Source organism: Parasteatoda tepidariorum, chromosome 10, assembly GCF_043381705.1.
Source record: "Parasteatoda tepidariorum isolate YZ-2023 chromosome 10, CAS_Ptep_4.0, whole genome shotgun sequence".
Taxonomy (NCBI): Eukaryota; Metazoa; Arthropoda; class Arachnida; order Araneae; family Theridiidae; genus Parasteatoda; species Parasteatoda tepidariorum.
Window position 1 is genome coordinate 39,063,434 of NC_092213.1, and position 27,482 is coordinate 39,090,915.

Consider the following 27,482-nt stretch of genomic DNA (forward strand, 5'->3'; position numbering starts at 1 on the left):
AATGTTATAAAAGACAGAAATGTGAAGTTGCAACGAGAAAACATAAATTAAGGTGGAAAATAAAATTGGAAAAACCGCAGCACCTCAAGAGTGAAATAGAAAATTAAATAAAAACAAAACTAGAGAAACAGCAAAAGCTGAGAAAGGAAAATCAAGACGAAATGTATTTCTACGTTCCACGGAGAGATGATGAGTGAACTAATATTGGAGAACATGGAGAGAACTACTAACGTTAACAAGAGAATCGGCAATCACATGAACTGGGTATCAAGATGAGCTGATGTGGCAGAGGTGGTTAGAATTTTGGTATTATCGAGTTTAAATTTATCACCAAGATGTGCGACAATAGATTTATCGTATTATTCATTAAATTAAAATATTTAATGTGAAATTAAAGTTAGTTTTATGTAAGATAATGGTTATGGCTCTTAGATTGAAAAAAACGTAATGACATATAATTCATCACACATTCTAAAAAATTCAAAGCAGTACCTATTTTATATTTAATTTACTTATTTTTTGGTTGCCACTCTGAAAAACATTTTTTAGGATGTTAAACAATTCCGTCAACAAATGAAATTTCAGAAGTTGAACGAAACAATAGAATGACCTCTCGCTCCTAGAATCAAAGTAGTTACATTAACTCATTCATTTATCCAACCATTCACTAAAATATTCTTCAATGATACATGATTAATAAAAAATAACCTATAAATATTCTTTTAAACCAAACACTACTTTAAAAAAGGTGGAAATAAATAAGTACAGAATACTAATTCTGGGTCTTGTCCAGCGCCCTCTTACCAAATGCTCCAGGCAATCGTTAAAAGATAAAAGGGGCAGAAAGCTTCAAACTTCTGGAAAATATTGGAATTTTTAATAGATTTTATGAGTTGAACTATTTATTATTTGATGCCAACAAAATCATTCCATAATAAATAATGATCAATTTATACAGATTTTGAAAAAGTGTGAAATGTAAAAACTTATCATTTCATTTTAAATCTATTGTATTAGTTTAAGACAACTTACTATATAAATTAGTTACCTTACACAATGCAATAAAAAAACCCTTCACAACAATACAAGTTAAATTTTGTATACAATATAAATTATTTATTTCTACACTTTCTTGTTACAATTTACATGCATATTTACTTATTTTTTTCAATGAATAAATAAATAAATAAAAATGGGCCTTTTAATAAATGTACACTGATGTCAAATATAATTTGTGAACACAATTATGAAAGAAAATCATTTATTACAAATATACATTTTAAATAGTAAAGTTTACTTCATGTTCAAGTATAAAATTCTCAAACAATAATAAAAATACAGGACATTAAATTACTAATTAATACATAATATAATTATGATAATTCCAATTCTCTAAATATGTCTTGACCAAAACACGGCCCATGAGGCAAAGCACACTTTTTAGTCACATTATCACTCACAAAAAGCGGTAAACAGTACATTATACAAGTTTCAAGGCTGAAAATATTTTCAATTTTATCAATGATTAAAAGTAATTTATTATCATTTTTATAATTTTTAATGGTTCTTAGTTTTCTAATTAAAAAATACAACAAATATATAAGCATACATGTCAAGATTTTAACATGTTCTTTTGTTCACTTTAAATTAATTAAAAATATTTTGTTTATGATACAAAGAATACTGAAATTAAAATAACAAATGAAGATTCAGCTGATTACAGAAACAAAATAGAATTTATTTTTATAATTTACTTTCTACTATGCTCATTTTATTATTTAGTAGTAATATTTGTTACCTAAATTCTTCAGCAAATAATAAAAGAGGTAGGAAATTTATTTTCAGAATTTTTTTTAGAGATTTTTACATTTTCTAAAATATACAAAATGAACAAGAATTTTGGATAAAATCAGGAAAAACAGTCAAAATTCAGTTCAGTTGGAAACTGCATTGTTAAGATATTATTAGAGGGATATATTAAACAAAAATATTACTTAACGTAGAATAAAAAGCTGTTTCGCCATTTTAACACTTTTTTCATTTGGTACTTAAAACTTATGTCCCCTCTGTTTCTTTACTTATACAACAAACAACAACACAAACTATAAATTATTACAACAAACTAGAAATCTCCAAAATAGTTACAACAAACTAGAAATCTCCACTAATACTATTCTTGAGCCCGTAGGACATAAGGTCTTCGTGTATTATGTTTTGCTTGACTCCAAACTACTTGTAAATGATTCTTACATTTCAATTTTTCAAATTTGCCAGAAAAGTCAGAAAATACATCAGTTTTAGATAAAGCAATTTGACGTAGTTCAGGCATTTTTTCCAATGCTTTCAATAATGCTGTCACATCTTCTACACTGATTTGCATTTCTTTCATGTTCAACGATCTAAAACGTAAAACAATTGTCACTGAGGTGCTGAATTATATATCTAAGCTTTAATATAACTTTCATAAATTAATTTTAATGCAGTTAACTTGGATAATTTCATGTCAGTGGGACCAGAGGAAATATCCCAAATATCCAAATTATAACAGCCTTTTAAACAGGAGAGATAAATAAAAGATCAAAAATTCATACTTTATCTAATATTTATTTAAATATTGTAAACATATATATTTAAAAATAAATATTGTTATTAGCCTAATTACTTATCAATAACAGATATTTTTGAAAACAGATATACTTGAAGAAACATTTTATTATTATTTTTCAAATAAGTTAATAGTGTGTAAGATGCAGTACTAGCATTAGAGCTGAACAGCGAGCTATTGGTAATGACCTCGGGAAAAAGCTTGAGGATGATCCGAAAACATGCCATTCTAATTTTAATACTTTTCAGAGGAGCTAGCTCTCATGATGCAGACTATCATTTCATGCAGACCTTCAAACTTATTGTTTTCTTGTGTCTCATATACTTTATTGAAATTCTGAATTTTGGTATTAACTTTTGTAATCAGTAAAATAGGTTAACACATCTACAGTTTAGTAGGAATATATTATTGTTTAAACAAATTGCTTAAATAAACTGAATTCAATCGGCCAAACATTTAATGTTTTTAAACTTTTTTTATACTCTGTATATATTTTAAAATACTTACTTTAATTTAAATAAATGTTCAAATTTGGAAAAAAGAGGTTTTAGTTGGACATCAGGGCCTAAACATTTTTCAATGACTAGAACAACTAGAGATGAACCTATTTTTTCTATTAACTCAGCCAATCTAAAAATAATTAGAAAAAATTTGAAAAATATATAATTGACAATGTATTGAAGGAATCATTAGAATCTCATAAATGCATAAAATAATATTTTTAATAAGTTGCTTCATAAAAAACATTTTAACATTTAACTAACTGTATAAATTTGTAATAAGTCAACTGATAGGTTTTTTACAAAAAAAAAAAAAAATGAATTTAAAAAGAAACGATAAAAATAAAAAATTTACATTAAGGCATGTGAGAAAACAGTAATATATTTTTAAACAAAAGTACATTTATAATTAGTTATTCTTTCAGAATGCAACCTACTTCATTTGCAATAAACATGAATTTTTTTTAAACTCCTTCCACAGCTATCTAGTACACTTATCTCAAATTTTTTAAAGAAAAAAAGTGCGCATAATATTAATAGAAGCTCTTCTTATTCTACAGTGATTGTACAAACTTCAATTAACCTTTCCTACTATTTAAACCAATCATATGACTTAGTTAAAAAGTACTTTCGGATCTATCAAAATATTCTTTCAGTTCCGTAAAAATTGGTATAAGTTAAGAAGCACAATTATTCGTGCTCTTAAAATTTCTCTAAGCTGTTTCGATTGTAAATTACAATAATAAAAAAGGGCTTATTAGAAACAGAAAGCACTTTTGAACAAACCCTAAGTTATGGTTAGGAATTTTTGACACACAATTTTTTAAATTACAAGGAATTTGAAATATACATACTTCAGAATAGTTTCAGGTTATAAATAATCTTCTAATCAAGTATTTTTAAATGTATGCAGCTTTTAAAAACATATATTATTAGTATTAAATCATGTAATAATTTTCTAAAGTGAAATTAAGGCCAGACTTACAGCAGAGAAATAACCATTTTTTTCACTTCAGAAAATATTGAGATTAACTTGGATGNTGTACTGGCCGAAAAAAAAAAAAAAGATATCACCCTGAATAACTTTCGTTCCAATGATCAGATTTTCATGAACTAAGTGTCAATCTTAATGGTTTCAGGGGTCGACCTCAAATATGCTAATTAATCAGTGCTAACTATTAATTAAGTTACGAAATCAGACACAAAAACGTACTTTCTCTGAATAAACATATATTTTTTTTTTACATATTTGGAATCCAGTTACTTGAATTAGGGGGGTAGACAAAATTTTGAAAAAATTGGGTCACAATTAAGGTTTATATATTTGGCGATAGTCCAGGAAACCGCCAAAAAAAGTCGCCAGTGCAAATGAATATTTTAAGGTAACCCATTGACTAATTCAAAAGAAGACTTAATTTCACTAGGTTGGTAAGCAACCAAGCTCTGACTGTAAAAAAAACTTAAATAATGCTCTGTGATTGCTCAGAGAGGTTTATTTAATAGTTAATAGAAAATACCTCAAAGTTTCTAGGCAATGGACAATTTTTAAGATAATTTCTGTCCAAAAAGCAAATTTTTCATTTTTATTTTAATCTCCTTTGAAAATAAAATTTGAATCAATTTATGATTTTATTACGATAATTATTTATGATTTCCTAAGTTTTTAGAATTTAAATGCATGAACTTTTTATCTGATATTTAGATTATGTTGTTTTTGCTATACTTATTCAAGGATTTCATACTGAAATAAAATTAATATAACTTATTATGGCTATATACAAAATTTTAGGGATAATCATTTTTACAGCTTTAATCGAGTGCTCTAGGCAAGAAAGTTTGCAGAAAAAAAAGTGCTTGAAAAATAAAATGTATATTGTATAAGTAATTCACAAGGTTTTCTATAATTTACGATATTTCTCTTTTCTATAACTCAAGCAATTGCTGAATGTTTAGTGGTATTTAAAAAACATTGAAATATGTTATGTTTAAGAATAAGATATTGAAACAATATGTTGCATATTGTATGACTCATTGTTTAAAAAATCGCCTCATTCTGCTAGATATTTAGGTTACAAGGCTTTCTTTGGATAAAGATAATTAGCAAATACCATCCTCATCTTTCGATACATTCTGAAACTGACATTCACAAATTCACCATAAAATGTGGCACAGCATATTCTTTAAATATGATTACAGCTACATTTACCACCCCTGCTACTATAATTATTTTTGTTTTCTTATATATGTTACCGGCAAAGTATGAAACGCCGGTATTGAATAGAACGCCTAGGCATTCTATACAATGCCGGATGTTTTTAGGCAAAGTATGAAATATGAGAAGCATTACATACTTTGCCTAGGCATTCTATATAATACGGGATGCTATTTAGGCAAAGTATGAAATAAACGTCCCAATGAGGTTATTATGTAAATGAATTAGGTAAATGATGTGCATGTTACTGTGAATGACCGAAATCAGTGGTTGTTGACTTTCAACGGTGAATGTTGACAATCACATAGTCGCTTTGGTGAATGTCCGAAATATTTATTACATCCGATTTTATATTAATTTATTCGTGGATATAATTACATTTATTCTATATTTAAATACTTACTGACGATAAATTAGAAGAAACATTAGTGTTTGGAGTATCAGGTTAATATATACCGGGCAATGGCACTGAACCTTAAAAAAACATCAGTGTCTGGTATACCGGGCAAATGTATACCGGGTACTGGCACTTAACTAGACCCAGCATGACTAGACCTTTGGTAAATGTCCGTAATATATACTAGGTCTAGTTAAGTGCCACTGCCTGGTATACATTTGCTCGGTATATCCTACACTGATGTTTTTTAAACGTCAATTTCCCTGCCTGGAATACATTTGCCCGGTATACCCTACAATGATGTTTTTTTAAGGTCAAGTGTCACTGCTTGGTATACTCTACACTGAAGTTTTTTTAAGGTCAAGTGTCACTGCTTGGTATACCCTACACTGAAGTTTTTTTAAGGTCAAGTGCAATTGCCCGGTATACCCTACACTGATGTTTTTCCTAATCTATCGTCAGTAAGTATTAAAATATTGAATAAATGTAATAATATCCGCGAATAAATGAATATCAAATCGGATGTAAAAAATATTTCGGACAATCACCAAAGCGACTATGTGATTGTTGACATTCACCGGTGAAAGTCGACATTCTCCAGATTTCGGTCATTCACAGTAACATGCATTTCTCAAAAATAAAAATGCCATTCCGAAAAAAAGACTGAGAGTGCTATTAAAAACATTTATTCAAAATGTGCAAAGAAAAAAAAAGTTGTGCAAAACATAATTTATGCCTTTCTTATTAAGGGAAAAAATAAGAAAATAACCTAATTGCCACTTTTGAATGACATTTTGACCAATCGGAGATGCATTTTATGCTTTGCCGGTTTCTCATTTGGCACTCTATAGAATGCCTAGGAAATGTGTGAAATATATACTGAAGAGTCATTACATTATGAGCACCTTGCTAATAACACATAGGACCACCTTTAGCCCTTAAAACTGCTTGCACCCACCATGGCATTGATTCCACAAGGTGTTGATAGGTAGTCTGAGGTATCTGGCACCAAGCACTCACCAACTGGTCCTGCAATTCCCTAACATTGCGAGAGGGTAGGGTGGCAGCATGAATTTGGTTTTCCAAGTAGGACCACAAATGCTCTATTGGATTAAGGTCAGGTGAATTTGGGGGCCAAGACATGACTTGAAAGTCACTGGAATGTTCCTCGAATCAATCCTTGACGATTCGACCCTTATGACATGGTGCATTATCCTGTTGGTAAACACCATCCCCCGCAGGAAAAACTGTTGCCATAAATGTGTGAACCTGTTCTGCAACTATATTCAGGTAGCTTACAGACGTCAGGGGTTGTTCTATGAGGATTATGGGTCCTAATGTGCCCCATTTAAACATTATTCCTGGGCGAAAAACCATGAAAACCTGAGCGAGCCCATTGTTATAGATGAGGGATGGTCATAATGTAATGGCTCTTCGGTGTAAATAATTTCATAATTTGCTGGCTAATTTTAGGCATTATATACAATGCCTAGGCATTCTACAGAATGCCAGATTTCATACTTTGCCGGCAACATATATATCTGATACGATACTCTCTTTTTAAATTGAGCTCATAAGGTCCAAATATAACTTTTACAATATTGATGCCCTTACGTTTTTAAAGACCTCATAAATCCTGTTAAAATATGAAAATGCATATGTTTACTTTAACGAGTGTAAAAACCTTATAGAAATAATGATCAAGACCCAAATGTAAAACAGTATAATTGATGATAAAAACTCAACTGGCTTCAAAAAATATGAAAAGGGAAGTAAAAGTCAACATGTTTCGAGCGTTCAAATATAATCGCCCATTCTCAAGACATGTCAGACTTGAATAACTTGTGACTTCTATTATTGGATGCTAAAAACATGTCTATTTTTATTCAATTCTCCCTATAATTTTTAAATCAATGAACTTTTTATATTTTTGATTCAGTTTCTTGGGATAATCTATTTAGTTACACAACATATTAAATTATTTCACTCAATATTAAAATAAGTTTTACATAAGTTATAAGCATAGGTTCTTAGACTGAAAAAATAATAATTTTCTACTGTAAAAAAATCATTGCAGTACAACTTTTTTTTTTTTGCTGCAAGCCTTAAAATTTTAATTTAAGGACATAAAAAAATTCCGTTTACAATTGAAATTTTAAAAGTCGAATGTGAAAATGGAATGTCCCCTAGCACCCGGAATAAAAATTGAATAGTTACAAGGACAACTATTTCAAACAAGTTAGCGTTTCTGTCCAACTCGAAGTTGTTTGAAAAGGCATTTTTTATATATCGATTCTAAAGTTTATTCTACACATATTTTAGGGTATGCCTTCGGAGTATTTTGATCGAGTTTATTTTTACACCCTTATTTGCTTAATATTATTATTAAATAATTTGCTTAAAACAAATTATTCAAGCTACATGATTTAGTGCATTTATAGTACAATAGTTAACAGGGCTTCCATCGCATATCTTTAACCTAGGTACCAATATCATTAAATAAATGGAATAAGCTTAGATAAATAATAAAATAATATTTTCCTCGTTTTTATTTTCAAGGAAATATGTTTCGATCAAGCAGATTTCATTCTGGGTATGAAATTATTGAATAGGTCCCTTGGAGCAAAATCATTCTTATCCTCTTTTGACGAAATATAGGAAAATTTGTTTTCACAGTTTCTGTAAAACGTATGCTAACCTTCTTGCCACGTATTTTTTTCTTTTTTAATCAAAATAAGTTCGGAAATTTCGTATATTTTATTGCATTTTTTTTTAAAAATCAGATGATTCTAAAATTGGCACGGCTTCGGCATCTTCATACAAATTTCAATTTTTGGTATTTCCTCCTTAACAAAATAAGGCATTTTTCCTGATAACAAATTATACTACAATAATATCTTGGGAATCGTGCTAAAGTAAAAAATTAAAAAAAGTAGTTTAGTATATTATCCGGAAAAAAATCTACATGGAATCATAAAGAAAGAGTAAAAGATATAATGAAATCATAAGTGTATCACATGTGGTCAGATAATTAAAAATTTAATTTCACAGCTAAGATGTTAGGACGACATTTAAGATGCTGAGGTATTTTAAGACGCTTAAAAATTTTGGCTATGTATTCGACAGCTTTTTATGTTCAGTATCTTTACACTCTTTGTAGTGACTTCTAAAACATCAACACTATTTTAGATAATCTATGTTGAAGTCACAAGAAACAAAACAAAAAAAAANATTTCCAATGAACAAAATAAAGAAATGGAAGTTGGAAAAAACTGATCAATCAATCTTGACAGCTGTGCTTGTGCTTTACTGGTTTGTCCCCACATTTCCCTCTTCTGTTTGACCAAAAATTGGTCACACCCAGTTGACATTAAAACTACCATGTGGACTACAAAATGAATTCTATTCCTTTTGGTTTTTTTTTATTCGATTCATTAATTTTTTATTTTGCGGCTTTTTTATTAGTTATTAATTGTTAATTTTTTTTTGTTAATAGTTAGCTTGTTTTTTTCTTGTTATTAGTTGTTTGCTTGTTTTTTTTATCGTTATTAGTTTTTAGCTTGTTTTTTGTTGTTATTCATTGTTAGTTTCTAAGCATTAGTTGTTACTTATTTTTGTAGTTCCTTGTTAGCTTTATTTTTTCTTCTTGTGAGGTGAGCGTCTTCTGTTAAAACAAAATGTTTCTAAGAGAAAAAACGAGATTTATGATCTCGCTCCGAAGAAGAAACGATTATTTCTTCTTCAGAGGATTCGGATTATTTCTTAAATTATTTCTCCTTCGAATTATTCCTTTTTGATTATGTTATATAGATTATTATTTTAATTAATAAAATTTCTTAAGATAAGCCAGTTTTAAATTCACCCAATCATAATCTACGATCGAAACTTGACTAAATTTATCGGTTTTTCTGAAATTAACAGCTTAATTGAATTATAGTAATATTTGGGCGCCATATTGGTATTTCCGAAAGAGATCCGAAGTTCGGCATTTCGTCAGTCCCGTGAGTGCCGGATTTGGGGTCCTATTACTTCATTTTCTGTTCGCTCCAATTACAATTGCCAAAGCGCTAAGTAGATTTCTAGCTTGCGATTTTTCTTTAAGCTGGGGGTGGATATAAGATGCATACCTTTTAAATTTTCTCCTTGTGCGATGTTTTTCTTCTAATTATTATTTCGTTTACTTATTTTCTTGCAGGCTGCTGCCAAAATTTTGCTAAGAATTGGCAACTGATTTGCAGCAAATCGCGATACGGGCGAATATTTCGTCGACTGCGTTATTAATTTTTTCTATAGTCTTTCCCTCAGAAAATTATTTCATCTTAAATAACTTACCTTGATAATTTTTTTTGCTACTAAAAATTATTTCGTCGGAAGCGCCGCATACAGGAAAAAAACAAAAAATTTTTCGATAGTGCCGCGGCGCTTTTGCCGAAAAATACGGCAGTAAATAATCAGCTGCTTTGTATTAAGTAATTTTAAACAGCGGAAAGTTTTTAATTTCTTAACAAGGTTTTATTAGCTAGCAGACAATAATTCTTTTAAAAAAAACTTGACTATAATTTAAAAAGGGACTTTACTTTAAAGAAAACCTAAAATAAAGTACTTAAAAAAATGTATCAGTATATTAATGATGAAATAATAAACGTAGTAGGGTAAAGAATAAGATTTTTAAAAATGTTAAAATTTAATTAAATAGTTGGTAAAATAGTTCTGCGAAACACTTCCGGACAGGTGATTAAAAAATTAATTTTAAGATTAAGACGATATATAAGACGTCGAGAAATTTACGATGATGTGAGAAATGCTTAAAAATGTTGACTACGTATTTTTATTAATATTTTTAAAAAATATATCCAAGAAATTGATAAATATTTTATTCCAAATCTATTCATACGTATGTATATTATTGAAATTGTATCAGTTATTGAGAAAAAAAAAACTAAAAATTAAAAAATAATCACATTAAAAAAGCAAAATCTGGTGCATAAACATATTCTATCACAAGCATGCTTTCATAAAACTCGACATTCGTTGAATAAAATGTTTTTCATTCAGTAAAATGTTTTATTAAAATTTCTTTACTAAATTGCAAATAGAATTTTAGACGACTAAAAAAGAAACATCGTATTTTATAGTTTTAAAAAAATAAAAATAAAAAGATTAGCAAACGCTTATTAGCGAAAAAAATATTAATGAAATTTTATGCCATGCGCGCTAAGTCAAGTTCCTTGAAAGTTTATCACATTTTAATATTAATCACCCCATTAAATCATTTCTTCATTGTCGCCAAATTATTTTTTTAAAACTAATTTATTTTAATTTTTCTCATCTTCTAATAAATTAAAACAGTAGAAACTTCAGATTTTTCAATTGAAAAATATGTAGATTAAAATGGTATAAAAAAATCCATACCTTATAATTCAATATTTTTTCATCCTCAATTTAATTAAATAATAAAAAATAATAAATAATTATTAAAAATTATTTTTTTCATGAAATTATCTTTGGGTAAATGAGTTTTATGAGTGGGTGCAATTTTTTTTTGAATTGCTTCATTAGTTTTCAAAATATGACTGAAAACGCAAAAAGCAAAATTAACATTAAGGGATCCAAACTTTGAATCGCTCTCCTGAACAAACTATGGGGACCACATTTCCCAGATTGCGGCTACCCTCTATATTTTGAAGATAAGGAATCCAAATATGTAAAAAACAATTATATGTTTATTCAGAGAAAGTACGTTTTCGTGACTGATTTCGCAACTTAATTAATAGTTAGCGCTAATTAATTAGCATATTTGAGATCACCCCCCGGAACCATTAAGATTGACACTTAGTTCATGAAAATCCGATCATTAGAACGAAAGTTATTTAGGGTGATATCTTTTTTTTTTTGCGGACTGTACATTAAGGTTACAAGTAAAAAAAAAACAGTTTCAAAACCAGTTATAATCTACAAAAGTAATTAGCTTTTAATATTTATTATGTAACTCAGCTAATGTTTAAGTATTATTTGTAGATTTTGTAACTGAATCAATTGATTTCAAGAGAGCATAAAAAGCATCTATAAATGGCAATTCTGTGATTTTTAAATAATTATTAATCACATAAATTTACACTCAAATACGTATGTACATGCTCCTCAAAATTATAAGATCAAAGATTTAATAGCTTTAAAAATTTTCAAAGTTTGATACAGATTTAAATATAGTTATAAAAATATAATAAATTGAGTTATTAATGCACATTAATAACTTAATTTAAAATAAATCTTGAAAGAATCATACCTTGTCACATCACAATAATTGTGTCCCAGATTTAAATACTTTAAAGAACTGGCAAAGGAAAATTCTTTCAGTACAAGGAAATCATCATTTTTCAGTTTGCAGCTTGAAACATCTAGATATTCTAGTTTCCCACGATGTACAACACAACAATTAATCAGACAGTTATTACTTTTCGTGCAAGTATATATTTGGTCACAATTATGCTTTAAAAGCTTTCGTAATAAGTTACTCAAGCAACATGCTCTCAAGCTTAATTGCTTGAGATGAATAAAACTATTTAAGGCACAAGCTAGAATAGTCGAATAATTAGAATCTAAGGCTATCCCATTTTGAAAATATGCTAAATTTAGTGTCTGTAGATTACGAAATAGCTGCAATTCTGGGATAAATCTTGCTATATCAATGAGCTTACTTAATTCAAGAGAAAAATGAAGAAGTTCCTGTAAAATAAATAAATAAATCAACCTTCCTTTACTGGAATATATATATGCATACATACAATATATATATACATACATATACATACACACAATATATACAATATATATTTATATATGTATATATATATGTAAAATGTAGAGAAAACAAGGGGAAAATAAAATAACAAGAAACCGGAAGGAAAAAGAAAAATCCGGAAAAAAGGACAAAAATTTTAAAAAATCCAGAAAAAAAAAATTAATATTTTCATCAGCTCACACGATTATATCCACAAAAAAGAGTGCTTTCTAATATAGTATCAATATAGCCAAAGCAAAATATATGAATTCAATAGTGTGAGGAGCACTCAAAAAATTTTACAACAAATAAAGTAGAACACAATAAGAAAAAATATCACGAAAAAACAGAAAATAAAATATAAAGAAAAAAAAACAGAATAAAACATGAAAAGAAATCAAAAAAGCGAGTAGCGAATTCAAATGAACTTACATGAACGGGACATTTTTCAAATATGATTTAAAATATTTTCGTAACAAGATTGCAAAAAATGAAAACAAAAGCGCCAATTGAGATAAAAGCAAAACTAGAGGATTTTTGTATTAAAGTGCGTTCTTACTGCATTACTGAAGTGTGTTTGATTTATTAGTAACCAAGGATGGGCCCGAAATGGATGCGTGCAAGGTAATATTATACTGGATAATTTAAATAAGTTGACAATAATTACAGAAAATAAATATTTGTTTAAGAAAAAAATAAAAAAGAGAAAAAAAACATGAATTGCCTGTTTTGCACATAATTTTAGCCACGGATTTGTCCAAATTGGATTTACACATGGAAAAATTACATAAATTAACAAAAAAATTTTTTAGTAAATTATTTTTTAGTAAATAATTTTTTAGTAAATAATTTTTTTAGCAAATAATTTTTTTGTAAATAATTTTCTAAGTAAATAATTTTTTTAGTAAATAATTTTTTTTTTCAGTTAATAATTTTAGCCACAGATTTACCCAAAATGGATTCGCACATGGAAAAATTATATAAATTAACAAAGAAATTTTTTAGTAAATAAATTTAGCCATGGATTAGCACATGGAAAAATTATATAAATTAACAAAGAAAATCTTTTAGTAAATAATTTTAGCCACCGATTTGCCCGAAATAGAATATATATACAGTGGAACCCGCTTAACAAGTTCCCTTTTAAGAAGTTTTCCCGCGTAAGAAGTTATTTTTTAAAAAAACCAATTACCATAATGTTAAATTTACTTTTATAAGAAGTTTTTTTCCCGTTTAAGAAGTTTCCACTCCTAATTTCAATTTTTTAAAATTTTATTTAAAATGTCTTATTTAGTTTTAACTTGCCCTTACAAACACATGTATGGGTACTGACCACTGACCTTCATCACTCCTTTGTTACAAAGAAAGGTGACTTATCAGGAACAGGTGTGAGCAAAGGAATGTGAACCTTTAGATGAACTATGAAACTGATAAGAATGTAGGGAATAGCTTTGTCATTGTGTNTTTGCCTCAAATAGAATATATATATATACATACATACATAAGCGTTACAGGACAACAGAGATCAAATGAAATCAGTTTATAGTACAGTCCATAGATTCTAATTTGTGTCTAGCCTCCCAATATTTCTCCCAATGTGATCCAGCATTGAATACAGGGCAGCAAATCAAGGGATGGGTATTAATTTCCTCACTTATGTTGCACAATTTACAAATTTGGCTTAGGAGAATAGTTATCTGGTGTAGATGCTTTAATAGACAATCCATATTCATAATACATAGAAATTTATCGCATGCAGATTCCAGATTAGACCAGACTGAGTTTGAGCTCTGTTCTAAATGACAATAGAAGCTTCGATTATTTTCTGACCATTATGATCAAAAATTGTGTTTGATGCCAATAATAATTATATTTGTTTCCTAAATGACGGGTGTAAAATTTATTGCTAATTTAAATTTTTCCCACATTCTGACATAAACTAACAGAAAATATAACTATAGTTATAAGTTTTAAAAGAAAATATTAAAATAAAAATTTTAAAAACTAGGTACTTTTTTTCAAATATACAGAAAACAGTCATATGATATTTAATTTTTGTATAAGTAGATTAAATAATTTTATTTTGGTTTAGATTTACTAAAAGATAGAAAATAAATTTATTTTTGAAGATGACTTAAAATAGAAAACAATTTAATTTTTGTCAAACCTATAACAACAATTGTAACAACACTTACATAATAAACTATGATCATCAGAAATTTTGTTAATGACTTTGATGCATCTTATCCTTTAGATCTGACAAAAATAAAATTATTTTCTCTCTTTTTCTTCCTCGTCTTAATTGACTTGACAGATCTATATGGGCCAAGGCCATCCTTAGAACATTTTTAAATTCTGTTCTAGTGTTACTTTCTCTTTTTTAGTCTACTTAAAAACATATAAAGTTAAGAAAGTTTATTTAGTTTTTCTTACAGTTGCAACATATAGCTTGGACATTATGCTACTCTTTAAAAAAAAAAAAAAGAGATAAAATTAATGATTTTCTTCAAGATTTACTTTTTAAGATTTTCTAGCATTATATTAGCATAAGCATAACAAAACATTATTTTAGCAAAGACATTAGCATAAACAAAAAACATTTTTGAAGTTAGGAAATCAGACACAAAAACATACTTTCTCTGTATATTAACGTAAGCATGTCTTTTTTTAAAATTTTTTTTAAACAGATTTGAATTTTTAATCTTCAAAATATGGTTCCCATAGTTCGGGCAAAAGAGGGGTTGAAATTTTAAGCATTTTAATGTTCATTTCTCTTTTTGCTTACTTTGCAATCTCAAAGAAAGTTTTATTTATAAACTTTAATTTTTTAAAGAATTATTTGACCACTTTCCATTAAATTTGGGATTGAATGGATTAATTTACATACATGAAATTGGAGTAAATATGTTCAAAAATATCTCAAAATGTGTAAAAATATCTTAAAAATTAAAATTTATTCAATCATTGCTATATTAAATAAAAAATAATTTATTACATGCAGTTATCTTTACATACAGTTGCGTGTAAAAACTTTTAGATTGACTAAATTAATTCCAGAAATATGTCAAAATTCTCAAAATCCAAAATTAATATTGAGAACTATTGAGACAGAATTTTTCAGATTGTGCGTGCAACCCATATTTTGAGGCACATACATTCAAATTTTTGGGAAAAAAAAGTACAGTAGAGAAGCAATTATCTGGGATGCTCGGGACCATCGCAATCCCGGATATCTGAATTTCCCGGTATTCTGGATCGACCAAAAAGTGTCGTTAATCGATGTTTATCGAACCCGAAGTACAAGGAAAAAGTGTAATGGATAAAGTAAGAGAAAAAAGAAAGGTACTCCTAACTCAAAAAAAAAAAAAAAAAATGGTAGAAATATAACATTTAAAAGAATAAAAAAATTCGCAAGTTTAGACAAGAAAATCAAGTTTAAAAAATACAAAATTCTCATATTTATTTTTTAAAAATAATTACAATTCCTAAATTAAATAATATAAACAAAACCAATGATTAAATAACGCAATATATTTCATACCTAATTATACGGGGGGAAACGATAAAATAAAAGGAAAACTTATTAATCTAAATAAAAACACTTGAAAATTATCGAACCGAAACGATAGTTAAAAAAGGCACTAGCATAAATATTAAAACCCGGAACAAGGCAAGATCAACGGAATTTTAAAAAAAAAACCTAATGATAAAATTTATGAATAAAAAGAATTAATTTATTGAGTGCGAAATTTATCGCGAAAAGAAAAAAAATCAAACGTAGTGGAATCAGAAAAACAAAACTGCAATCTGCTTCATAAAATAATCCTATGTTTAAATTAATAAACAATTCTCCTTTTATTTTATTTTTTTTTTTGTTGATAAAAACAAGATTTTTAATTACAGCAGATGTGATTCCACACCAAGAAAAACTTGCAATTGATACCGCACTTCCAAAGAATGAGAATTTATTCAAAAGAAAAAGATTTTATTTTTATTAGTCGATGTCAAATAAATATATTTTTCTCTTTTCTTTTTCTGTTCACTGATATGCATGCAATGCATTTTCCCCACCCCCCTCGTAAATCAAGCAGAAAACGAAATCAGCATGCCACACCCTTGAGTTTGATTGACGGCCTAAAGGAAAAAATAAAACATTCCTCCCTTCCCTGCCTTCAAGGTCATGGAGGAAATGACGTTTCTCTGGATAAACGGGGGAAATTTTTTTCCCCTTCCTTACATTTTCCTCTACTCAACTTCCAGGATGAGTCCAATTTCCGCTTTTTTCGTTCTAGTTTAAAATGGCGGAAAAAATCGAGCAAATTTTTTCCCGGTTTTCTGGTTTCCCGGTTATCTGGATACCGGATAAATGGTTCTCTACTGTATGTTTATTCAAAGAAAATATGCTGACTTTGTAACTTGAAATGCCATCTGCACCAATTAATTATATATATTTAACATTATGCCCTTGAACTATTAAGATTAAGTAAGAAAATATGATAATTAGATCAAAAGTTATTAAAGCTGCTGTATTTTTTTTTGCAAACTGTACATAAAGTGTAACTCGAAAACATAATATTAAAAAAGTTTATAATATGTAGTAAAAAATAAAAAGCAGCATGTGTTTTAAAAGTGTATAAAAAATGTAGAAATAACTATGACTATTTAAAATTACTAAAATGATAAAATAGAAAAAAAGCCCCCATACTTCTTTATCCATTGCATGGAAAAGTTCCAGAAATGGTTCTTCATTACTTAAACTAAATATATGCAGACCGATCACCTCTATATTAATATTTTTATTCTTTAACAAAACTCTTTTGATGTCACAAAGGATCTTTCTGTCTCCCTCGAAAACGGAAATGAAACGTACCTTCAAAGTATCTATAAAAAACATTTAATTATAATAATATAATAAATAGAAAGTCTATGAATAGAAAGTCTATGTAGCAAGGCATAAATAGAAAGTCTATGTAGAAAGAGAAAGTATGCAAAAACTTAAAATCTTACAATCAGTTTTTAAATTAAAAGGCTGCAAACATTAAGGGAGAGAATATGTGTGAATTAAAAGAAAACAAAAATTGATTTTTTTTTAAAAGATGAAATCAATAGTTCAACTATCCAAGAATATAAATCCTAAACATTATATTGTTATTTCACAGGTCAACAAAGATACTGCCAATTAAACAAAAGAGCATGTCCAACGAGCAAAACAGAATTGCACAATCAATTAACACATCAGTTTAAAGAAGTTTAAACTGGATTTGATTAAAGCAAAATGTTTTATGTCAATTTTCCATTTTTTTTTACGTAACTTAACATTTTATATTTCAAATCACTTATGTTTTTTTTCATTCACATCTGGCAAGTCTTGAGACTGAGCACTTATTTTTGAGGGCTTAAAACATGCTGATTTTTAATTCGATTTGCACATTTTTGAAGCCAATAAGTTTTTTAATTAAGTAACACCTAAAAATGTTTTTAGCACATAGTTCTTATCAAAGCGCATAGTTTACCTTTACGTCAATTTATATTTTGATAAAAAATCATTAATAATATCTAACGTATATTTTACAAAGGCCTTAAAATATGCAACCCACCATAGATACCAATGATAGGGTATAATATTATTTCTTTCAGTATATCTTTACAATGTCTTAAAGTATATCTCTGGAATAGGGCAACAGGGGAAAAAAATCAATCAACAAAAGCAGTACAAATTTAGAATTGCAAACAACATATGATAATGAAAATTCAACTATTTTCCTAGACTAACAAAATCTACAAGTCTACAGAACTATAAATCATAAAAATTTGGTAAACTGGAACAAGTTAAGTTGAATTTTAGATTTTTTTGCGATTCCGGAAAGCAGGATATTAGGATTTTGATACATTTACATAATTGTTATAGCGCAGATGTATCAAAAAACTTAAAAATAAAAAAAAAAGCAGTTAATCATTGAATGCCTGTGCTTCTCTTGCAAGTTCTATTGTTGTGAGGGTTATTGTATATAATACCCATTATTATGTTCATAAAATATTCATTTTCATTCATTACTTTCAATTTATAAATAAACAAATACAATATAAATGACTTAAGACACATAAAGATAAACTATAATAAGAAATTATTCTGCTTGAATAAATTTTATAACAATAGGTAAAATCAGTGTTGGAGTTTTAGCCAGAACAGTGGCAAAAACCTGGTAAAAACCAGCAAAAACTGGTAAAAACAGGCAAAAACCAAATTATCTAAATTGCTGATTAAATATTATTACAAAATACTTGAAACAAATTTAAATCAATCATAAGGAGGTAATTGTTCTCNATTTTGATACATTACATGAAAAAATTATTTTTAATATATTAATAATTAATATAAGGGTAATAATTTTTAAAAGATTAAAAGTTTTTGTCCTTTTTTCATTTTAGAGTCCTTAAATAAATGTTTTTTTAGAAATTTTATTTTTATTCCACTTCTTCATAATAACTTTTGGTATGTATTATTTTACATTATATCACTCTTACACTATATTTAAAGAGAGACATAAGATAGCTAAGATGAATGTTTTATTAGACAGATTTTGATAATCACCTCATTGCTCAATATTACTTCAAAATGGAAACAAAACCACACAATTTAAATTACTGTGAAATTTCCAGAGAATTTTGGGAATTAATGTCTCATTTACACTCATGCCCTTCTAGTAGTACTGCCATTGAAAGAGTGTTTTTGAATTTTTCATTTATACATTCTAAAATTCGGAATAGGTTGACTCTAAATAATGTTTCAAAACTAGTGTTCTGTTATGCTATGTTGAGACAGCACAAATTGTATTGTGATGATGAATAAAGTATTGAATTTGCGCAAATTTAAAAAATTACTACTACTAAAATCATATATTAATACATTATGATTTAATTATGGAATAATAAATTTTTTAATTTTTTTTGTCCTCTCATCTTGGAAAATATAGGTTTTTGCCACTTTGCTTGGCAAAAATCTGCTTTTGCCAGGACGGTTTTCACCATGGTTTTTTCCCCCTGCGGCAAAATCTTGCCAACCCTGGGTAAAACAACAAAAAAAAGAAGAAAAGCAGAAAATTGAAATATATGAAATTAGAAAATATCACATACAAGTCTGATTAGGTGAACTTATCTGAAAAGAATCTTCTTGAAGTAATGATAAAAAATCACTCAACAAAACAGTGGCTGAAAAAAAGATACAATATGATAAAATATTTAAAGCATATAACAAGATGAAATATACATTTTATGCATAAGAATTTTTCATAATTTTATATGACATATAAAAAAATTAAATAATTTTGAAAGCTGCTGTGGGATGCCAAGTAGCAGAATTATGTATATAGAATTACGTCTCAAGTTTATGTAATTCTCCCACTCTCCCCACTTTATCTCTACCATGGTATTCATAAATCTTGATTTTTCGTCACATTAAGTATGAAGTTGGAATAAGAAACAAGATAATACTCAGGCTACTGCTTGAAAGCTTATACTTGTAGTTTACTCTTTTAATTAGCTATCGACACTGTAGATAACTATCCTTCATTGTCTCCAGACATCAGAGCTATTATAACTGAACATAAAATACAAACAATTTAACACTCTTTTGTGAAAATAAATCAGCTTATAAAAAAGAACAAAATAGTGTATAACAAACGGAAGCAAAAGACAAACTACAATGATTAAAGGAACTGCAATGAGCTATAAGATACCCTGTAACGTTGTCTGAATAAAAAGAGTGGTGTTGCTGTCACATAAAGTTAGAAAATGTGACGTTGATGCACTAATGTTATTTATAAGGAGAATTATGTTCACCAATGGGATGTTTTATAACTACAAATGTTCAATAGGCACCTTCAAAAATAATCAAACAACTCTCACTAAAATCATTAGCATTTTTTTCTTAAATGAGAAGTTTAAAAAAAATTATTTTAACAATACTTGATATTTTTCGAAATTATTTCACAAATGTAAATTTCAAAAAAGGAGCCTCAAATAATTAATTAAAAGCCTACATAATAAAAAAAATTGACAGTAAATAAATCCTTAAAAAAATTAGAAAATATTATCACAATAAAGACATAAAAAATCGTTCTGCTACCTATATCGCAGAATACTTTAGGTGGAGGATTCTACTTAATCAATAACAAGTCAAATTTATTTTAAAATGTCGATAGATGGGAAAAATTAGTGTTGGAGTGGTTTTTACTCTTCTGAATACATTAAATTAACAGAATTTAGTTTCTGTCGTGTGTTGGCAATAGATACACTATTTTCAGATAACGTAAGTGACGTCATCCGTACATATCATTATGGAATCTGTATATAAGACATGCATTGTTGTAAGCATGCGTCTCTTCACTATGTTGTTGTTTCCGGTGATGATGTACCATATTTTGTTAAGCTGTGTTTACAGTTAATATTTTCAGTTGTATGCTGTGTCGAGATGGTACTGTATGTAATAAAAAAAAAATTTTAAATCTTCAAGTTTCTTCATAGGAGTTAACACTTTCACTCACTACTGTGCTTGCTCTGCTAATGCAACAACAATTAGTGTACTCAAACAGGTTATTTTATAAATATTCATTTTAGGAACATCAAGTTTAACACTGATAGAATTTTCACTATTTCCTTATAGAAAAAAAAAATTATTAAAAAATTTAAGATAGCCTAGATCAGTCCACTAAATAATTAGATAAAAAATTAACACTTGCAATTAAAGAGTACTTTGAACCTGAATTTTTTGCATTGTTTAACAAAAACTGAAAAATTAAAAACGGTAGACTAAATTTGATTATGTAGCTGATTTTTTTTTGGTAAAGAATGAAATCTAGTAAAGGAATAGCTTGGACATGGGTACAAGTGTACAAATCTTTACTTCAGTTTTAATACATGTAACATTAGAGCAAAGATATTAAATGACAACTTTAAATATCAAAATATCTTTAAATATTTCAGGGTAACCGTTGTGACATTAAAATGATACTACTATCGAAGGATATATAAATAAGAAGAAATCCAGCTTTTCGGACACGTTACCAATGCAAGGAACTGCTTAGTACACAATGTTATGCGAGAAAAACAACTTGCAGGGTGAGCAACATACTCAAATTTAACAGAGCAACAAATGTACTAAGGTTCAGTGCAAACGCATAAGAAGTATAATGATTGTCAAAAGAACTGGTTGTTAGTTGAGTATGCTGCCTTCCACCATTTAATTTTTTTTATACTATCCCAAAATGTGCTACAGATATAATTAACAAAGGTGGGATAGAAAAAAATTTAAAAAAAAAAAATTCATAGTACAGTACTGTTAATAAATAGTGCATAAGTGCAGTAACAGAACATTCCTTCTAAGAGAGGTGAGTGCAGACCCATTCAATTTCAAGAAAATTCTCTGCTGCTATGCTCTGAAATGTTGCTTTTCCCTTTATACACACACATGCGCAGTAGTAACCTTTGAGGTAAAGTTTAAGTCATGTCTATGGAAGCTAGCTCCCAATGTGTTTTCTTTGTTACTGAGTTACCCCTTTGTTAAATTAGAATTAAGTGTTATAATATACAGCACCACATGTGTCTCAGCAGTACCATTACAATGCCAGTATCGAAAAGAAAAAGAAAGAAAGATTATTTCCATTCAAAATAAATTTTAAGTGTTTTGTTACATTACTTCATAAAGGAAAAAAAATGTACCATTATTTTTGAGATAAAATTCATTCCCCCTGCCCCCCTGTAAATAAACTAAATTCACCAACCTTAATCCTTTCACGCCTAACGGGACACGTACGACCCAAACAAATTTCAAAAAAATCTTTTGGTACAGAAACGCTTCTCTGTCTAATGGGAGACTTTCCAACCAGTCCTGCCAATATTTTTAAAGGCATTTTCATTCACAGAGCATAGATGGCACTACCGTACATAATGCAATTCCAGCGTTTTTGAAGCATTGTAGCAGCTCATTCCATACTGTACAAACCTAAATAGTTTAGTTTTGGAAAATACCGCCTACTTTCGATTGATCTATAAATCTAAAGCCAGAGAAGTTACTCACGAAGTGGATTACCTCTAATAAACTGGTAAGTGGCAAAGTTTTACTTCAGTTTTCATTATCGGGTCATATGTGTCCCTCTCGCCTGGATAGTGGGAACACATGTCCCAACAGTCCTATGTGATCATTGGTCTTCTTTACAAAATTACTCATTGAAGACTACTGGGACACATGTGTCCCAGTTGTCAGGACTGATGGGATATATATGGCCTGGTCCTAAATCAGTGTTTAAAATCTTTCTAAAAATATAACATTATAGTTTTAGCATTCTAGTGTATCCTACTCATAGTTTATGCTACCAAAATTGCTCTGCAGAAGAAAAAAAAGCTCGTCGCAAAACGTTTAAAGACTCTATTGTTGATATTAATAGTTCTATAGTAAGGTTGGGGTATAGCTGGGGTATTTATCAAATTTTATGTCAATATGGTCTTGCATGTATTAGACAAACTAAACATACCTTTAAACATCGACTTAAAGAACACGAAAGATAAATCCAAAATAAGGACATTTCCCGATCTTCTACTAAAGTCATTCAACATAGCACTTTACCTTCCTAACTCGAGTTTTGGGAGTCATTATAAATTTCGAAAAATTTAATAGTTTAATTAATGATCTATAAAGCATCCCATCATTTCCAAATATCTAGAAATCCACTTCAATTTAATCTGTTGACCTCTGGGGTTCAAAGTAAATACTCTCACGCCTTTTTTTCTCTTATATTTAGACACTGAAGAAGGTTCTTGTTAATAGAACTGAAACTATAGTTTGTCTATTTGTGTATTTTCATTTGTGCTTTATCCAAAGTGCTTTTCTGCTTTAGTTTAGATAGCACAAAATATTACCCTTTCCTTTGTTGGACATCACTTCATGTTTTTTATTACTGATTCAGACACTTTCACTTTTTGTAAAAATGTATTACAATGTTACATAGAGAAGATTTTTAATTATAATGTAAACATACATATTAACAAAACAAAAATAGTGCAGTGTATAATATAATATGCTTAATAATGTAATTATGTATTTTATCAAATGCGTATTGTATAAATTACATATTTACATTATATTATATTTCACATAGCATACAAAATAAAAAACCAAATTAACTTGTTACGAAAAATTGGATAGAGTTAGTTTTGATACTAACCACCAAACTTTATAACAAATATTGCCATAGTACAGCAATATATGTTTATTTCATTATTAGATTATTAGTTTATTATATATGCTAGCAATACTAGTTATTTCATCAAGTGGAAGTGGAATAATGCCAAAAATTATGAAGTTTTTACTTACGAATAAATACTTGACTCATATCAAGTATACGTAATTTAGAATTGCTATTAGTAAAGAATGCTCTGATCACTGCAGGAATGAAGCTTACTACAGGTTTCATAAGGCTATAATTATTATCTGAATTTGACAAAAACACAGACCAATTTCGTAGACTATTGGGAATTGGAATATCAAAGTATTGTTCAGGATAATGAATCAAGAGAGGTATAATCGACAGAAATCTACCTGGGGAAAAAATAGAAATTATAACACAGGCATACAGTAATAATTTTTTAGAAAATCATTAAACAAAAAAGAGAAAATCGTAACAGACAAAGTGAAACATGCTATTAGTGTCTAATTTACTTTGGCTTTTTATCAAGTTGAACTGCTCGTGATGTCAATGTGAGTCGGTAAATTGAAAGGATTGGATGAAGAAAGAAAAAAATAAAATAAGTGCTACAGAAAAAATAGGTAGGACTTTCAGAACAAAGGTAAAGAAATACATTAAGATGCCTGGGTAGTCAAAAAGAGAATTTTAAAACAACTCACATGAAAACTCACAAAGACAGTGTGTCATATTTTTGATAACGTTAGCTGGTATTTGGGTTGTGAGTTTTGGGTAAATTTTCAAAGAAGAAAGGTACTCCCAGCTTTTAAATGGACTGGCTTATATTCGAAAACTTCACAATATCTAAAAACATTTTAAAAGACTGGAAAATGATTTTTGCTGACTTATTCGCCAGTTTAAATAAATGAAAACAGTAATTGGCTTGTGTAAGTGTACACACACATACAGTACTTTTTGAAGCCTGGTTTATGATTAATTAGTAATGTAAAAAATACAATTTAATTACAATTCTATGTAGATGACTTAGTTGGCACCACAAGTTGGTAACTCTTATTCCGAACTTCAACACTAACAGAAAGACTTCACTGAACCCACAAGTTATATTTTGTATGAAATTTTATTCATGTTTTTTTAAGCTTTCACTGATTGCAAAGAAACAATGAAGTTAGTTTCCATACATATAATCAAACAATAAAATATTCACAACTTTCTAGAATTTTATTTCATTTTGAAAACAAAGATTCAAAAGAGAATCTTCCTTACCTTCAATAAAAGCTTTTTTCAGTAATAAGAAATGAAACTTTGGGGGTACTCTTCTATAAATACATCTTATATGGAGCTCGTTACTCACAAGCTTATCCAAACACAAATCAAGAAGTGACTGAACAGATGACTCAAATAAAATTGTATCATAATCTATGGTAAGTCCAGTCCAGAACGTGGGAGAGGGTATTAGCTTATAGTAAAGATCAGGATCTAGAAAAATAAATAAATAAGCGTGTAAAATTATTTAAAATAAGCAAAAAACAAAACAAAAAAAAGTAATGTAAATGAAAACATTCACAGAAGCTACTCGCTTAATATCTTGCCGTAGGATGCGTAGAGTCTTTGCTTATAACAGTGGGTTGCTTTGCGCTGAATGTCTAATGGGATTACACTTCTTCCAAATTAAAATATGCTCTCATGCTCCTAGTCATTCAGAACTGCTAAAAGTTTAAGCATATCTAAGGAAAATTGCACCTGTAGCAAATCTCTAATTTGCTACCTGCATAAATTTTTACCTAGTAAAAACGTAAGTGGGCAGTTGCGCCATTGAGTTCAGTTTAATGAAAACATTTTTAAAGTATGTAATAATCTTAACTACATAGTAAAAGATCAATTTTTATTTAATCATAAATAAATTTTCAAAAACTACAGCAAATAAACTATCTAAACGCAATAATATTGCATTAGTTCGTATTCAAAATTATCTTTGATAAGAAATGTTGCAAAACGTTCTTACATGAGATACTATTAGTAACAATAATGCAATGTACTAATGTAATAGTAATGCAATAAACATAATAGTTTATTATATTTATTTCAGGACACTTATTGGTTGAAGTTGATTTATAAGTTAAACTTAAGTTTAAAAATCGCATAATCACACATAAAATATATATAAATTATCATAAAAATATGTAACAGAAATAAATAAATAAATTCTTATACCCATTTTTTTTAGCACTATTTTCTGAAAAAGCTTATGTAATGAAGGCCAAGTACCAAAAAATTGCCATCATATTCAATAATAAAACCAACCTGAGAGAAAAAAAAATATTATATAAATTTTGCACATATTAAAATAGTATAATTATAGTATTTACACCAAAAAAAGAAAAATTCAAAATTAATAGCACAAGAAAAAGAAAGCACGAATCTGGAATTAACAAACATTAGATCACAATTTTGCACTAAAATCACTTTTTTTTTAAAAATTAAAAAAAAAATTTGTTTTTTAAATTGAAGTAATTTAAATAAAGAATGTTTTAAGCAAGAAGTTAAAATAATATATAATAAAAATTATAACTTCCTTGAGTGGTTCTGGTAAAAAAAAAGGGTCCTGAAATAATAACAATTTTTTTTTATTTTATAAAAATTACATTTTAATTTCCATCTGAAATTTGAACAACGGCATCTTTTGATCCTTTCCTCCGTATTACACAGGTTATGAGATCCTGCAAGCTGAAATGATGTCTTAAATGCTTCTTCCTCACTGAAAATTTCGTTCATTTTCTTATCAATTCTGGGGTAGAAAAAAGATAACAGAAATATAATCTTTGAGGCGTTCATATAAATGAAATATCTATTCAGACACTTGATAGATGATCAACTGCAAATAGATCAACTCCATAGGTGCCTTACAGGTATGAATTGCTTTCTTTTTCTTCTGTGGATCATGGGAGGTTTACTTTCAATGAGGTATTTACCACCTTTTCTATCAAGTGATGGGAAGGTGTTAGGAGGCGTAAGCCTAATAATTGAAACCGACTAAGGACTAAAAGCTCCTATTCAGTATCATAGGACTAACTTGAATATCTATGTTAATGGGAAAATTATATTCATGTAGCTACATCTAGAATTATGTATTTATATCAAACTGTTTCACATATTCTTTTTGTATAAAAAAATATATATATTTTTTAAATATTCTTGTAGAAAATTATTGTAGATTACTTTATTATTTCTATATCATTAAAAATATTCTAAAAACAACTTACGGTGTTAAACTTCTTCATTAGGGTACCCTTCCTGTAAGTAAACAGAAAACTTTTTTTTTTGGTCCCCAAAAGTGTCCGTTTAACAGAAGTTTCACTACAGTTTTGGCAAAAATAGGGATATTGCCGCCATGACTTCTCCAAGAGAATTTGAGCTCTTCAACATGGAGAGGACTGTATTCTTGACAACTTTAACATAAACTTAAAAATCAAAAGAATGAATACAAGAGCCTTCAGTGTCATTCAGTTTTATACAAACATATATATTGGTATTTCAAGCAGAAACAGCTTATGAAAAATATGGTATGTTTTAATTTGAATTACTTGTCCTAAGTTAATGCCACCTTTGCTTAAAACTGTTTTTAATCAAAGTTAGCTTATTCACTTTGAAAACTACATTAAGGTAAAGAAAATGTTATTATAAATTTACGTGAGGATTTTCTAATGTTGGTAAGCCAGTTTAAGTTACCCTGGAAACATTAAGTATTTTTTGTATTAACTAACTTTTGCAAGTGTACTATGATGACCCCTG

At 28.3% G+C, this 27,482-nt stretch overlaps 1 protein-coding gene across 2 annotated transcripts in view; it reads right to left on the reverse strand.

Moving 5' to 3' along the window:
* Nucleotides 1–1,089: 1,089 nt before the first annotated feature.
* LOC107443582 (uncharacterized) overlaps nucleotides 1,090–27,482 on the reverse strand; it is a 35,429-nt gene continuing 9,036 nt past the window's right edge. The window contains exons 2-10 of one of the 2 annotated variants that reach the window (XM_043043344.2): nucleotides 26,954–27,151; nucleotides 25,905–25,994; nucleotides 24,957–25,169; nucleotides 23,864–24,088; nucleotides 19,630–19,704; nucleotides 17,201–17,376; nucleotides 12,001–12,440; nucleotides 3,113–3,235; nucleotides 1,090–2,399 (exon numbers count right to left, since the gene is read on the reverse strand). In XM_043043344.2, coding sequence (XP_042899278.1) covers nucleotides 2,171–2,399; nucleotides 3,113–3,235; nucleotides 12,001–12,440; nucleotides 17,201–17,376; nucleotides 19,630–19,704; nucleotides 23,864–24,088; nucleotides 24,957–25,169; nucleotides 25,905–25,908 — 1,485 coding nt within the window. In that variant the 5' untranslated portion in view covers nucleotides 25,909–25,994; nucleotides 26,954–27,151 and the 3' untranslated portion in view covers nucleotides 1,090–2,170. The remainder of the gene's footprint in view (nucleotides 2,400–3,112; nucleotides 3,236–12,000; nucleotides 12,441–17,200; nucleotides 17,377–19,629; nucleotides 19,705–23,863; nucleotides 24,089–24,956; nucleotides 25,170–25,904; nucleotides 25,995–26,953; nucleotides 27,152–27,482) is intronic. The other variant, XM_021144841.3, reaches the window with a different exon arrangement.